Below are 16,220 nucleotides of genomic sequence, written 5' to 3' on the forward strand. Positions count from 1 at the left end.
ACCTTCCCATTATCATCTCCCAACCTCACCAGCACCCCTGACCCACGGGCGTGCAGGGGTTCCTGGGACCCACCTCCACGTGCCACTGCTTGCCCATGGCGTTCACCACGCGCCCTTCAATGGGCCGGCGGCAGGCGCCACAGATGGGCACCCCCATTTTGTCGTGACACGGCAGGCAGTACAGCTCCCCCTTCAGCTCCCGGGCGTCCGCCGTCAGTTCCTTCCTGCCCACGAGAAGGAGACGAGCTGAATGACGTCACTGGAGGATGGCAGGCAGCCAGTGTGAAGGCTGCTCCAGAAGACCACCCCCGCACTCCCTCTGGTGCTCTGCTCCCCGCTGGAGGTGATCAGGGCAGCCTCATCGAGATCAGATTCCACTTGAAACCGCAACACCACACAATCAGGATAAAACGTATGAATGAGCGGGACACGCACCAACGCACTGGCCCTAGTGAGCATTCCCTGGTCTATTACCACATCGCAGTTGGTGCGTCTTCCTTAAAAAGCTTGGGGGGAGGGGGCAGGGGAAGGAGGGTGATGGGAGCACGCAGACACACTGATAATATCTCCCCAGGGATTCGGAGGCTACTTCCATTTACTAACATTTACCAACCAGCTGCTAAGAATACTTATGCGTTAACAGAAAATACATAAATGAAAGCTTAAGTTTGTTGTCATTTTTCAGTTTCCTGGGTCAATAAACATTCAGCTAGAAAAGGCCCCAAGGCAAGATGAATTTCATCTGTTTTAAAAGATCTGATTTAAAAGGAGCAGTGCTAATGAGAGATGAACAGAGGGAGGACAGACAAGAAAACGAGGAACAGCAGAAGATGAACTCCCCAAAAGAAGCCATCTGCCTTCACCTCGTCTCTCCCCCACCCCCGCCCGCCCCCTGCCCCCGGCAGAAACTCCACAAGGACTACAGTCAAGTATCTTTTCCATTAAATTTTTATACTGGGAGTTCCCATGTGGCACAGTGGGTTAAGGATCTGGTGCTGCTGCAGCTGTGTCTCAGGTCATAGCTGTGTCTCAGATTTGATCTCTGGCCTGGGAATTTCCATATGCCACAGGTGTGGCTGAAAAAATAATTTTTTTTTCTTTTTTTTTGTCTTTTGTCTTTTTTGTTGTTATTGTTGTTGTTATTGTTGCTATTTCTTGGGCCGCTCCCGCGGCATATGGAGGTTCCCAGGCTAGGGGTTGAATCGGAGCTGTAGCCACCGGCCTACGCCAGAGCCACAGCAATGCGGGATCCGAGCCGCGTCTGCAACCTACACCACAGCTCACGGCAACGCCGGATCGTTAACCCACTGAGCAAGGGCAGGGACCGAACCCGCAACCTCATGGTTCCTAGTCGGATTCGTTAACCACTGCGCCACGACGGGAACTCCTGAAAAAATAATTTTTAATACAGCAAATTCCAAAACTCATAGCCTAACGACTTATGAGTTTTGGAAGGAAAAAATACTCCCTTTAGATGTAAATAGAGCAAAAGTAAATAAACAGAATTTAATGCTCTAATTGTTAGAACTGTGAAAAGTTACATATGTACAAAAATAAGGCTCTTTAAAGTTTTTTTGGGGGGGGTTATTCTATATGGATTTTTTCTTTTTTTTCTTTTTCTATTCTTTTTTTTTTTTTTTTTGTCTTTTTGCCTTTTCTAGGGCCTCTCCCATGGCTTATGGAGGTTCTCAGGCTAGGAGTCTAATCAGAGCTGTAGCCGCTGGCCTACACCACAGTCACAGCGACGCGGGATCCGAGCATCTGTAATCTACACCACAGTTCGTGGCAACGCCGGATCATTAACCCACTGAGCAAGGCCAGGGATCGAACCCACGACCTCATGGTTCCCAGTCAGATTCCTTAACCGCTGAGCCATGATGGGAACTCCGTGGATTTTTCTTCTTTTCTGGGCATATGGAGTTTCTGGGCAGGGATCAGATCCCAGCCACAGTCGTGACCTACACTGCAGGGGTGGCATCTCCTGATCCTTAACTCACTGTGCTGGGCTGGGATTGAACCCACGTCCCAATGGTGCAGAGACACTGCCAATCCCGTTGTGCCACAGCAGGAACTCCTGGATATTTTATTTAATATGAACTATTTAAACTCCTGGATATTTTATTTAATATGAGCACATGTCTATGTGTATACACACACACACACTCTCAAATTTGGGAACATGTTACCTGGTGAAACTGAATGACAGGTATGTCATAATCTTTCTATTATTCTCTTGACTTTTTACAGGGTTAAAAATTTCCAGATTAAAAGTTGGAACAGAACCAATCTGGTTGCCAGAGAAATCCCTTCTCCCCACCAATTGTACAATAATACAGGAGGAACTCAGGTACCCGCAGTTGGCGCAGTTGAAGTGGTCCGGGTGGTAGGGGTCGTTCTTGAATATCAGAGGCTGCTCATCAATGATGGCATGACACTTCTGGCAGATGTATTTTCCAAGGCCTCGGGCTTTCTCACGGTTGTGACAGGGGCGACACAGATGCCTAAACAGGCAGAGCCAAAACTTTTTTAGAAATTTAAAATTTCTAAATTTAAATTTGACAGCTAAGTTTCTTCCTAATAATTAAAAAAAAAAAGTTCCCTATATCTCTGAAAAGAAATTAAAGAAACCATTTCTTTAAATCATTGCTGTGCTTATTAAAAGGGCAGAATCAAACCCTCATTTTTCATGAAGAGGTATCTATTCCAACCTAGATGATGGGATGATCTTTAAGAAACTCTCTCTGGCACCCGTGCCCCACTGCCCCGAAAGCCCCTGCCTCTTCCCAGGCCCAGGACCGGTTCTGACTCAGTGGCCCAGGGTAGTAGTGGGACGGCAGGCGCTGACCGGGGGGCTCTGCCCACTCACAACCAGCGGTGTTGGGGCGTTGTTGGTCTCCTACCTGCCAGCGTTCTTGACAAACCCGATGTCGGCCAGGACCTCCTGGCAGAGGTCGCAGCGGAAGCACTCGGGATGCCAGCTGTTGTTCATGGCTTTGATGACACGGCCGATGATGAACTCACCTGCCGGGAGAAGGCGTGGCTGTAGCCAAGGGAGAACCTGGCGCCGCTGCAGGGACGCCTTAGCCAAAGGGTTTCACTTCCTCTGAGCCTGGGTCTTTGATTCCTTAGCTCTATTTTCAGGCTGTCTCAGCACAGCTCCTCATGGGCTCCCCCGCCCCTCCCCCAAGGAGGCACTGGGCTCTCCCTCTGCTGGGTGCCTTTGGGTTACTCCTGCTCATCTACCCAGAAAACAGGAAATTCGCAGCACGCATTCTTGTGACACCTACTTAATTGCTTCTTTCCTTCAACCCCAGCAACATTCCACTCTTGCCATGGGACACACAGCCTCCGCCACCCCCCAGCACCCGAAGCCCCTGCAGATGGTGCTCTGGCCACCCAAAAGCCATGGCACAGAAGTCCAGCTGGTTCTGGCCACCTTCCCCCGGAGGGCCTCAGAGCTCACCTCTGCTCCAGACTGTTCACAGTCAGGAAGGGAAGGGGAACAGTAAGTTCCTAACAGCTCCGTGTTCGTCAGCAGAACGAGAGTCCAGGGTAGAGTGTGAAATCCTGAAGGACACTTACTTTTCGCTGTGCACCTAGCAGCGAGACTTACCACACTGATGACAGCAGGGAGCAAAGAGCATCTGAAAATCATGTTCACAGTACTTCCTTCCTTCAAACTGAAACAGAGAGTACCGCCGACTTGGAAAGAGCCAACACTCCGAGGATGAGCGTGAGTACTACTCTACAGAGACCGAGGGGCTGATGCTTCTGAACTGGGGCTCTCCCCATCCTGGGATTCCTCAGGGCAGACACACCTTCGTGCCTTTCACACACCCACGTGTGGGTATCCAGAACCACACTCTACCCCCAAGGAAGGGTGAGTCCATCCCCTGACCCCTGCCCCCAAGTCCCTGGCTTCCCTGTGGTTCAGCTGTCTCTCTACCTTCAGGAACCTGACACCTCCCTGGAAGATGTGCACATACATACAAACCCCTTTCTGTGTTAAAAAATATTTACAAACAGTAAGCACTCTAGCAGATTTTAAATGTAAGTATTTTAAAACAGCCACAACCCATTAAAAAAAATATTCTTGGGGAGTTCTCTTTATGGCTCAGTGGTTGATGAACCTGACTAACTAGGATCCATGAGGATGCGGGTTCAATCCCTAGCCTCACTCAGTGGGTTAAGGATCCGGCATTGCTGTGAGCTGTGGTGTAGGTTGCAGACACAGCTCAGCGTCCCGCACTGCCATGGCTGGCAGCGGTAGCTCCAGTTTGATCACTAGCCTCAGAACTTCCATATGCCGCAGGTGTGGCCCTAAAAAAAGAAAAAAAAAAAATTATTGGGAGTTTTCTGGTGGTTCAGTGGGTTAAGGACCAGTGTTGTCACTGTAGCAGCTTAGGTCACTGTTGTGATGCAGGTTCAGTCCCTAGCTTGGGAACCTCTATGTGCCACAGGAACAGGCTACACATACACATATATGCAAACACACGCATATGCTTCTCTTACAGGTGGAAAATTTAGCCTTTATTTCTCCCCTTGACTGTTTTTATTTCATTCCCCTGAGAGTTTATGTTACTACAGTATTTTTTTTTTACTTTATTTTTTTATTTAATGATTTTTATTTTTATTTTTTCCATTACAGCTGGTATACAGTGTTATATCCCAGTGCTGTACAGCAGGATCTCATTGCTTATTCACTCCAAATGCAACAGTCTGCATCTACTAACCCCAACTCCCAGTCCATCCCACTCCCTCCCCCACTACTACAATACTTTTTAACATCTTTAACTGATCATCCTACCATGCTTCTCTACAATTAAAATGTATAGTGCAAATTAAAAAATTTATTTGTTTTTGGTCTTTTTAGGGCCATACCTGTGGCATATGGAGACTCTCAGGCTAGGGGTCCAGTCAGAGCTGCAGTCACTGGTCTACACCACAGCCACAGCAACACAGCATCTGAGCTGCATCTGCAACCTACACCACAGCTCGTGGCAACACTTGATCCTTAACCCACTGAGGGAGGCCAGGGATTGAAACCACATCCTCATGGATGCCACTTGGTTTCGCTAACCACTGAGCCACGACGGGAACTCCTGTTTAACTTTCTGAATCCATACCGCCTTAAAGGTTAACATTCTTTTTCTTCTGGATTAAGTTATTACAATGATGACTTGTACACAAATGATCAAAACATAAATGTTACAAATGTTAAATTGTACTAACTGCTTACAAGGGAAACGTATCTTAAGAGATGGGCAGGACCACTCTACCCTCATAATTTTTTCATGCATCCACAGAGAAGGAGGACTCACCACTGGAAGGGTCAGAGTGCAACATTAATTCTAAATTTAATTGCTATTTTGGGGGAGTTGCTTGTACCCCGAATCACATAAATAAATCAAGAGAATTATATAATGTTTCCCTTCAGATCTTTGAGCTCCTTACAAGTTTTATGTTAAAAAGTCACCTAAGGAGTTCTCTTCGTGGCTCAGTAGAAACAAATCTGATTAGCGTTCATGAGAATGCAGGTTCGATCCCTGGCCTTGCTCAGTGGGTTAAGGATCCGGCATTGCTGTGAGCTGTGGTGTAGGTCGCAGATGCAGCTCGGATCCCAAGTGGCTGTGGCTGTGGCTGTCGTGTAGGTTAGCGGCTATGGTTTCGGTTTGACCCCTAGGCTGGGAACTTCCATGTGCTGTGGGTGCAGCCCTTAAAAAAAAAAAAAAAAAAAAAAAAAAAAAAAAATCACATAATGTTTATCAAAATCTATTTTAAATGAGGTACCAGTTGTCAATTCAATTTCCTCAAACTATGGAAATCAGCTGGAGGTGTAGCTCATTCAATTTACTGAACCAAGAAGAGCAGATTTACCCTGTGCCAGGAAAAGTCTTACTTCATTTTTAAACTCAAATGAGCTCTGATACACTTGACGAATCCATTATTAAAAGTTACAAACAGAAGATAATAACTCAGTATGCTGTTACTCAGTATTCTATCACAGCACAGTGTAATGTGCAGCCTGACACAGAGGTTCTTATAAGTGAGATATATTCCTCTACTGAGTGTATACTATGTACATGCACAGAAATCTGATACTGAGCTGCTAGCAGTAACTTTAAAAAGAAAATATAAAGACGCAGAAATAACCCCATTAAATTAGTTAGAAATGACTACTTTTTACCTGCCCCCAGTCTTGGCAGGGGAGGAAGAAAACTCAGAACTATCTCAACTGGTCATTAAGTGAGAGGCTGGTTAAGAATAACAGGCCTCCTAACACATTTAGAAGGAAAGGAGTGCTTTGTGGAGCATGTGTGCCCGTGTGTGATGGCTTGAATTTATTAGTTTTTAAAATCAGTATTTTTTTTTTAAATGGAAATAACTTGACCAGAAATCTGTCTCAAAATTTTGAGACCCATTAAAACAAAGTTTAAGGCGTTCCCGTCATGGCTCAGCAGAAACAAACCCGACTAGTATCCCCCAGGATGAGGGTCTGATCCCTGGCCTCGCTTAGTGGGTTAAGATCCAGTGTTGCTATGGATGTGGTGTAGCTGTAGCTCCAATTCGACCCCTAGCCTAGGAACCTCCATATGCTGTGGGTGTGGCCCCAAAAAAGGACCAAAAAAAACCCCCCAAAGTTTAATGAGAAAAATAAAAGAAATGATCAGCAACTACTCTGTATTTAACAGAAAGAGAAAGACATATATTACTTAAAAAAATAAATCAAAAGGAGGCCTGGCGGTTAGCACATGTATTTGTTACCAGAAAGTGAAAAAATGAGAGTTGGTTGTGATTTAAACAAGTCTTTAAAGCTGTGATTCTAATGGGCAGCACGTGGAGGTAATAAGCGGGGATGCAGCCTGGCGGGGGCCCGGACCCACCCCAGACACAGGCTCCGCACGTCTCAGGGCCTGTGAGCCTCACAGCACACACTCACCCTCTCTCCATGGCTCTCTCTGCCTTAAAAGGATGAGTCCCTTTGAAATTAGGGGACGAAGAGGCAGAGTCCTAAAGGACGCCTCACATTCCCAACCCTGCCATACACCTGCGTACAGAGCAAACACACAGCTCCCAAGCCAGGATCCACCCTTAGCAGTAAAATACAGAAGCCAGGAAAGATGGGAAGCCTAAGGTTTAGGGACCCTGACAAATCCATTTTGGTTGGTGTCCTATAGGAATTTGTCACAGTAAAATTTGAGTTTTTTTTTTTTTTTTATCAAGTGGGAGGAGTAGGCGCTGTTGTGAATAAAAAACATGATCAGGCAAATCGAATTGAAGAAGAATCCCTGAAAGCAAACCCTGAGGGTTCGGAAACAGGTTCCCTGGAAACCACCCACACAGCAACCAGGAAGGCTTCTGCAAGGGGACACTACCTCTTCTCTAAGTGTGCAGAGATGAGCAAACACACGAACCCCTGGGAAGGGCCGGAAGCTGATGCAAATAAAACTCTGAGATGTACAGTGAAAAAAAATCTGAAATCAGGAAGCTGGAAGAATCAAACTCCCAGGAATATTGCTAGTACATGCTACAAACCCGAAACTGGGTTAACACAGAATAAGCCTGTAGAGTAAAAGATGTTAACACACTGAATCAGCAGTGTTTAACAAGAGGCCGAAGAAGCCGGGACCTATCAGCTGCAGGACGAGTGGTTCAGGGGACTCCAGCCAAGAACAGCTCTTCTTCATCTTCTTCTTTTTTTTTTGGATGTGCCCTCGGCATGTGGAAGAATTCCTGGGCCAGAGATTGAATCCATACCACAGAAGCGACCAGAACTGCTGTAGTGACAAGGCAGGATCCTTAATCTACTGAGCCACCAGGGAACTCCAAGGAGTTTTAAGTTTTGTTTTGCATTTTGTGAAGATCCTTTTGGGGGAAAAACAGAATTTTGCTGCTTTAAAGAAAGCTCAGAATCAGAGGCTCAGCAGATGGATTCATTTCCAGGCATGTGCGGACATGGTCTGAGCAGGGGGCCAGCAGTGGGCCTGTTTCCTCCCACTCATCTCCCCCAAGGCTGCAGCCTTCCTGAGTCATTACCATCCCCTGTTAGAGGAAATGAGGGACGAAACCTCTTTGTAAAGTGTCTTTCCACTAAATCATTCCCCATCAATTGGTCTTTCCTGTTTCGCATTTGTGATGGAAAAAAGGCCACACTAGGGAAATTCAAACTAAGGAGAAAGAAAGGTGAGGTGTGACCGAAGCCCTGGCCCGAGTCGGGCCAGAGCAGAGCTGGAGAAGGTTGCCAGACACGGCCTCAGTCCAGCCTGTCGGTAGCCTTTGGAGTCAATTCACTCTGGAACCGTTGGCTCCGCTTTATTTCACAAAGCGTGTTCTTTGGGGAAGAATTAAGATAATCCTTTTAGTGGCGAAAACCCCAGATGTCACAAGGTCGGATTTAGGAGGCAGTGCAGTGGCTACTCAGTCAGGGTTGGGGCTGCATGTGAATGGGTTTCTCCCTAGAAATGGCATCTAATCCTCCTCATGCCACCGTGACTGGCCATTTTACAAATACTTCTGGGAGTTCCCTGGTTAAGGATCTGGCACTGTCACTGCTGTGGTGCAGGTTAGATCCCAGGCCCAGGAATGGATTCCACATGCCTTGGGTGCAGCCAAAACCAAAAAACCAAAAAACTTCTTCACAGGTATTGGAGGTTGTGGAGATACCGATAAAAGATATCTGAAGACAGATCTGTTTGAAGACAACCACAATGCCGAATTTCAAGTCCCTAATCACACATAACCACGCACTCACATAATCTCTAGACTTTCTGAAAATGATGAAAAGAATCACCAAAGCTGCCCAATCCTACTTAAATCCCTCTGAAAACTGTACTTAGGTTGGAACCAGCACACAGCCTGTCACTTACAGCAGGCCACATCACAGGTGCTTTCGTGGGTACTTGCTGAGCAAGTGAATAGACAGCAGGGATAGCTGTATCCAGGAGCATGTGCCCTAGCAGGCTCACAGACATTGTCCTAGGGAACCACTCCAGATCACTGCAATGGCGCTAACCCGGTGGAAGAGAACACGCCTGTCTTTGCCGCCCCCACACCAGCTAACTGACTGGCCTCTTCAGGGCAGATGTAAACCAGGAATAACAGAGTGACTTTTATAATCATTTAGATTTAAAAGTTATTTACATTAAACGGCAGAAATAGAATATTTGAAAAGAGAAAAACGAATTTTTTTATTTATTTTTGTCTTTTTGCCATTTCTTGGGCCGTTCCCGCGGCATATGGAGGTTCCCAGGCTAGGGGTCGAATCGGAGCTGTAGCTGCCAGCCTATGCCAGAGCCACAGCAACGCTGGATCCGAGCCGCATCTGCGACCTACACCACAGCTCACGGCAATGCCGGATTGTTAACCCACTGAGCAAGGGCAGGGATCGAACCTGCAACCTCATGGTTCCTAGTCAGATTTGTTAACCACTGCGCCACGACGGGAACTCCGAGAAAAACGAATTTCAATTTGGGGACCGGTTCTAATTACAACAAGAAAATACGTCTTGGCTTCTGCTAAATGAGGATGATACTTTATTAAACAGCTAAGCAATGAACTACCCGAGAATTGTATGTAAGTACACCCTGCTTTACTGCACTTGGCAGACGTGTTTTTTACAAACTGAAGGTTTGTGGCAACCCTGCTTCGGGAAAGTCTGTTGGTGCCATTTTTCCAGCAGCATTATTTTTAATTAAGGTGTGTATGTAGTTCATTAGATATAATGCTACTGTATACTTAACAGACTACCCTAAATGGACATGTAGTGTACATATAGTATATTCCATACAGTGTAGTCTATTAAGTATACACTTTCATGTGCACCAGGAAACCAAAAAAACCCATGTGTAGTGGCATAACCTTATAAATCAACTAAACTCCAAGGAAACAAACAAAAAGCGAACCCTTGTATGACTGGCTTTACGGCGATATTCGCTTTACTGGGTGGTTTGGACCCAAACCCACCCCATCTCCAAGGCCTGCCTGTGCCTATCTCCCTGTGCCAACTTATACAAAAAGGTGTATGCTTTCTCTAGGGTCTTTCTTTTTTCTTTTTAGGGCCACACCTTTGGCATATGGAGGTTCCCAGGCTAGGGGTCGAAGTGGAGCTACAGCTGCCGGCCTACACCACAGCTCACAGCAACACTGGATCCTTAGCTCACTGAGCAAGGCCTTAAGCTGCGGAGACACTATGGGAACTCCCAGGGTCTTTAAGCGAGTTCTTCCTATAAAGACTTTCTAATTAGATTTATGGCACAAGAGTCAACTCTGGCTGCAGATTCTTAGAGACGGACCATGAGAAGGTCCTGTTTTGTGCAGGGCTCTGTGTCCAGTCTGGGGAACAAGCCCACTTACAACCGCTGCAGTGAAGTTCATTACCTACGTGAAGGGACGTTAGTGCAGTAGGTCTCGGCCGAGGATGACTTTGCTCCCCAGGGGGGATTTCTGGTTGTCACAAATGGGCACCTAGAGACTGGGGATATTTTTCAATACCCAACAAATGCTCAAGGTGCCCCCAACAAAGCTCCAAGCATCAGCAGAGCTGAGGACTTGGGGCCCTGGCATGGCACGTGCAGCAGCGCCCATGTGGCAGGGAGAGGCCCACTGGTGGGTACAGCTCTGCTGCCCGCCCAGATCCAAACCCACATCCTGACATGGGGGCTTTTCCCCCATTAAAGAAAACCAAAATACAGAAAAGTTCAGTCCCTACACCAAAGCCAGGGGAGGCTGGGTTCCAAGGCTGTGAGACCCCAAATCTGTGCTACTCCCTCCATGACCACAACCTCTCTCGGGTGCAGCAACAGAGAACGAGGCCAGAAACCCTCGACTGGGCGTGGGCTCCATCAGATGTTAAAAATCACGGCCAAAGACAACCCTGCTTCCCATCAGCCATGGCCTCTCTGACCAAGTGCCCTCGGGTGGCCAGCTGGCCCCAAGTCCAGATGCTGCTGTGCAATATTATTGCCCGAAAGTGGCCAGTGAACACACCATGTGGGAAAAAGGAAGTGACAGAGAGGGAACAGTGGGCCATGGAAATAAGAAAAAACATTTGAAAATAGAGCCTGGAGATAGGCTTTCTCTCTTGTTCCTCTGAAATCTCTCCTTACTTTGCCCCATTTCAACAAAAAATCTTATATGTCAGGGACCAAACTAGGGTCTAATCCCATTTACGTCACAAACCTGCTGTGATCAAAACCATTTCAAGGAAGAAAAGGCAGGTTGAGCGTGGAGCCCAGTGTGTCCTCAAAGTAGATCCCATAGCCCCTTACAGGTGCTCGGGGGCTGACCTTCCTGCCTAGGCAGAGCCCCCATGAGAGCTTTGTGAGACTGTTCCTCCTGCTGCCATCCTCTGGGCCCCTGGGCAGCCCCTCCCACAGCCTTGGGGCTCCCTCGCCCAACGCCCTGGCCCCAGCCTGAAAGCCATCACTCTGGGCAGTAAAAGCAATTCCTGGCCAACGCCCAGGGATTTTGTGGAAGGAAAGGTATGTTTTGGGGATACAGTGGGGGCCAAAAAACGTGTCAGTCAATAGAACAGTGTCCCTGATGCACACTTTTTCCGTTTTCCAAAGCTCTGTGCGGTGACAGGTAAGTGGCTTCCCTCCGGGCTGGCCGAGGACCTCCCTGCTGGGGACACCTCTTGGTGGGAAAATGCTGGCCCAGCGGCTGATAAAGACCCTTCCCTCCTCAGAAACAGCTTGTGAAACAGGAAAAGGTCTGAATCTGCCAGGAAGAAAAAAATCAAGCAGTGGCCTTCTCCAGGGGACACGTGGTCCTCTGCACACGTTACCACAGACACACCCACACAAAGGAACACTCTCACTCACACCCACTCAAGCGCTTGTGTCCATATCCACCCACCCACGTTTACACACTGACTCACACCCACACCCACGCTCTCATTCACACCCACCCACGTTCACACACACCTGCACAACTCACTCACACCAACTCTCATTCATTCACTCACACCCTCTCACCAACTCACATCCACTCTCACCAACTCACACACAGCCACACCCCCTCTCACATCCACTTACACTCACTCTCACCCCCACCCACTCACTCTCATATACACATATCCACACCCACTTTCACACCTACTCACACACACAGCCACACCCACTCTCACACATCCAAACCCACTCTTTCATTCACACCCAGTCACATCCACTCCCAACACTGTCACACCCACACCACTGACTCCCACACCCACTCAGAGCCCCCACCTGCAGCACCCAAGAGCAGTGCTATCAGAGATGGGAGTGAGAAGGGGGTCCAGCCGGGGTGGGACAAACACGAGGGGCGCAGACCCACCTCGTAGAAGAGGCCCTCGGGGAACTGCTGGAAGCACTGGGCGCACACAAAGCACTGCTCGTGGTACAGCTCGCCATTGCTGTTGACGATCTTCTCCGCGGGCGCGAAGCCACCCCGGCAGCGCTCGCAGCTGGCGTTGGCCAGGGCGTTGGCCATGTTGCTGCAACACACAAGGCACAGGGTCAGGTGGCACCTTCTCTGGGACTGCAGGCCGCAACACCAAGCCCAAGGCCTCCACCTCCCACCTGCACCTGCTTCAGTCTCGGTTCTCCAACCTCCCTCATCCCACTCAAGGCCCAGGAGCCACAGTAGGGGCCCCAGAGCTGCCTCAGAGAGTTAAATCCCCACACGAGAGTCTAGACGGGTCTGGAACCACTGCAGCCACACAGCACGTACACAGGCTCCTCTGATGGTTAGATCCTGCCGAAAGCAACAAACTACCTCTTCAACCAGCCCAATGCCTTCGTCCTCTGATCTAACTGGTAAAACAAGTATGGAACACTAACACTGTAAAATGTATCTTTTTTTGTTTGTTTGTTTGTTTTAGGGCCGCACCAACGGCATATGCAAGTTCCCAGGCTAGGAGTCGAATGAGAGCAACAGGTGCCGGCCTATACCACAGCAACAAAGGATCCAAGCTGCATCTGTGACCTACACCACAGCTCATGGCAACACCGGATCCTTAACCCACTGAGCGAGGCCAGGGATCAAACCTGCAACCTCTTGGTTCCCAGTTGGATTCGTTTCTCCTGTGCCACGACAAGAACTTCTAAAATGTATCTTAAAACCATAGAATTTGGGCTTTTTTTTTCTTTCTTTCTAGGGCTGCTCCTGCGGCATATGGAGATTCCCAGGCTAGGGGCTGAATCAGAGATGCAGCTGCTGGCCTACACCACAGCCACAGCAACATATTTGCAACCTACACCACAGCTCACGGCAACACTGGATCCTTAACCCACTGAGCAAGGCCAGGGATTGAACTCATGGACACTATGCCAGGTTCTTAACCTGCTGAACCACAGCAGGAACTCCAAGCCATAGAATTTGCCATCAGGAAGACTGTTTTACAGGTGGTGAAGTGAAGGCAGGCTGGGAGACCAAAGAGCCAACTAAGCAAAGCTGCTCAGTTCATGGAGACCCAGAGTCAGGCCCCGCCTGGAAGTCACAGCTAGATGATAATGGCATGTCATGGGCTCCAGAGGCCATGACAAGGACACACCAGGAAAGAGGAACGAAGACAAGACCCCTGGCTGGAATTCTCCATGACCCTAGACACTCAGGGGCATTTAACTGAGGGCCACACTCCATCCAACCTCATGCAGCCTGGAGGCCGAGCATCCAGTCCGGCCTCTCGTCCCACAACCACTTACTGTGGAGCTCACACAAAGAGCCAGCTTGTCCCTGAACGCCTGCAGGTGGAGAAGATCCTCTGGCACAGCAGGCCTGGCCCAGCCAGCCCGGAATTTGCAAGTTTCTTTTCAGACATTCAGAGGCCCATCCAGAGCACAGGCTGTGGCAGGTCCCAGGCAGCCTGTGCCCACCCAGACACCAAATCACCCTCCTGGTGAAGTGACAGCCAACGTCCTCCTGCTGGGCCCCCTCAGAGTGTGTGTCACCCCACCCTCCCCAACAGGAAACAGACTTGCCCGCTTCCCCAAAGGTCTCAGAGCAGCTTTGAGTAACTATGACAAAGACCCTGTTTCCAAGCCCACGCCAAGCAGGACTCAACCGAAACTCACCAAAGCTGGAGGGAGGCAGCCTCACAGCTGGGCAAACCTGTCTCGGATTAAATCCCATTTTCTAGGAGTTCCCATCGTGGTGAAGTAGTAACAAGCCTAACTAGTATCCATGAGGGCGCAGGTTCGATCCCTGGCCTTGCTCAGTGGGTTAAGGATCTGGCATTGCCGTGGCTGTGGTCACAGATTCGGCTTGGATTCCACGTTGCCGTGGCTATGGTGTAGGCTGGCAGCTGCTACTCTGATTGCCCAGGAACTTCCATATGTTGTCGGTGCGGCCCTAAAAAGCAACAAAATAGGTAAAATAAAAATTAAATTAATGAAAATTAAAAATTCAAATGGTGTTTGCTTCATTTAAATAAATAAATCAATCAAATTTTCTACTTTGCCATTGCAAATCCCTGCGGATGAGGGAGAGAAGTCCATAAACGCCCTTCTCCGCCTGGCTTTGCCAGACGCCAGATGAGCTGTGGCAGTTTTAGTGAAGCTCTGGAAAGGTTCGTGCCCTCCTTCTCCAAAGGGGGGACCAAAATCCACAGATGTCCCCCAAAGAAGTGTGGCCAGGCCACAGTTGGCCCCATATGCTTAGCTCTGTTTTGAAGATGAAATAAGAAAGTGTAAAACCACTTTGGAAACCAGAAGATGCTACTCAAATATAAAGCCCATTATTCATTAAAAACCCCCTCAAAAAACTCACCAAATTTTAATAGACACCCCAGGAGGGCCATAAAAGAAGAAATCCATAACATTTTGACTCACTATTTCCTAGATCAGGGACCCTCTTGGGAGTGGAAAGGTCATCCTTTTCCCACATCTCTGTGGGAGGCCACCTTTTCTTTATATATTTCAGGTAAAACAACGGTAGGCTGAAAACAGGCTGAAAGCAGGCCTAAAAGTCTTATTAAGTCAGACAATAGTAAGATTTGCAAAAATGTAATATAACGCCAGTTTTCCGACCAAGTGTCTGTCATTTTGGAAACACTTATTTTCCATTAAAATATTTATTAATAATAGTAATGTGTAATGAGCTTATTATTATTTTAATTTTTTGGCCATGCCCACAGCATGTGGAAATTCCCTGACCAGGGATGGAACACAGCAGTGACAATGTCACAGCACTGGCAGATCCTTAACCTGCTGAGCCACCAAGGGAATTCCACTGTTATTTTAAATGAACTAATAAATACTTAAATTTTTTCTCATTTTCTTTTCTTTTTTTCTTTTGAGGGCTATACCTGCGGCATATGAAAGTTCCCAGGCTAGGGACTGAATCGGAGCTGCAGCTGCCAGCCTACACCACAGCCACACCAGATCCAAGCCATATCTGCAACCTCCACCAAGGCTCACAGCGCCAGATCCTTAACTCACTGAGCAGGGGCCCAGGATCAAACCCACATCCTCATGGATACTAGTCAGGTTTGTTACCAATGAGCCACAATGGGAGCTCCTAGGTTTAATTTTTTTAATAGAGTAAATGCTGGTAAAACAAAAGCTATTTGGGGACCTCAGTTTTGGTGGGGGGGGGTTGCTGCTTTTTTTTTTTTTTTTCTTCCTTTTTAGGGCTGCTCCTGCGGCATATGGAGTTTCCCAGGCTAGGGGTTGATTCGGAGCTACAGCTGTCAGCCTACACCACAGCTACACAAGATCCGAGCCATGTCTGCGACCTACACCACAGCTCATGGCAACGCCAGATCCTTAACTCACTGAGCGAGGCCAGGGATCAAACCCTCGTCCTCATGGACACCAGCTGGGTTTGTTACTGTTGAGCCATTTAAGAATGTACAGGGGTCCCAAGATCAAAATGTCTATCATTGGCCTATTTATACTCATTATATTATAGACTGTCTACATTCAATTTCAAATACTAAAAGAGCTAGAAAATAGGAAGACATTATAAAAACAAGCATATAGTTTTTCTCAACAGACAAGAAAAATAAACTAGTTTCAGAGATAAAGGTATTAGGTATTTTTGAAGAAGTATTCCTTTTAATAACAAGTAGGAAAAGAAAGGAATCAGAAGATGAGAGGAAACAGCAAAAAAAATAATAATAATAATAATAATCTCACCAACCTCTTGATTTTTTTTCTAAGATTTTAATTTTTTCCACTATAGTTGATCTACAATGTTCTGTCAATGTCTGTTGAATTGTTTATGTCTCTCTTCCTCTCGTC

The 16,220-nt window shown here is 47.6% G+C and overlaps 1 protein-coding gene across 11 annotated transcripts in view; it reads right to left on the bottom strand.

The window, feature by feature from the left end:
• LIMS1 (LIM zinc finger domain containing 1) overlaps positions 1–16,220 on the bottom strand; it is a 97,185-nt gene that overhangs the window by 9,562 nt on the left and 71,403 nt on the right. For 10 of the 11 annotated variants that reach the window (XM_021085645.1, XM_021085644.1, XM_005662322.3 and 7 more), the window contains 5 exon segments: positions 12,313–12,472; positions 3,614–3,680; positions 2,901–3,021; positions 2,352–2,501; positions 74–224 (listed from right to left, as the gene is read on the bottom strand). In XM_021085645.1, coding sequence (XP_020941304.1) covers positions 74–224; positions 2,352–2,501; positions 2,901–3,021; positions 3,614–3,680; positions 12,313–12,472 — 649 coding nt within the window. 11 annotated transcript variants of the gene reach the window in all.

Source organism: Sus scrofa, chromosome 3 (genome assembly GCF_000003025.6).
Source record: "Sus scrofa isolate TJ Tabasco breed Duroc chromosome 3, Sscrofa11.1, whole genome shotgun sequence".
NCBI classification, from domain to species: Eukaryota; Metazoa; Chordata; class Mammalia; order Artiodactyla; family Suidae; genus Sus; species Sus scrofa.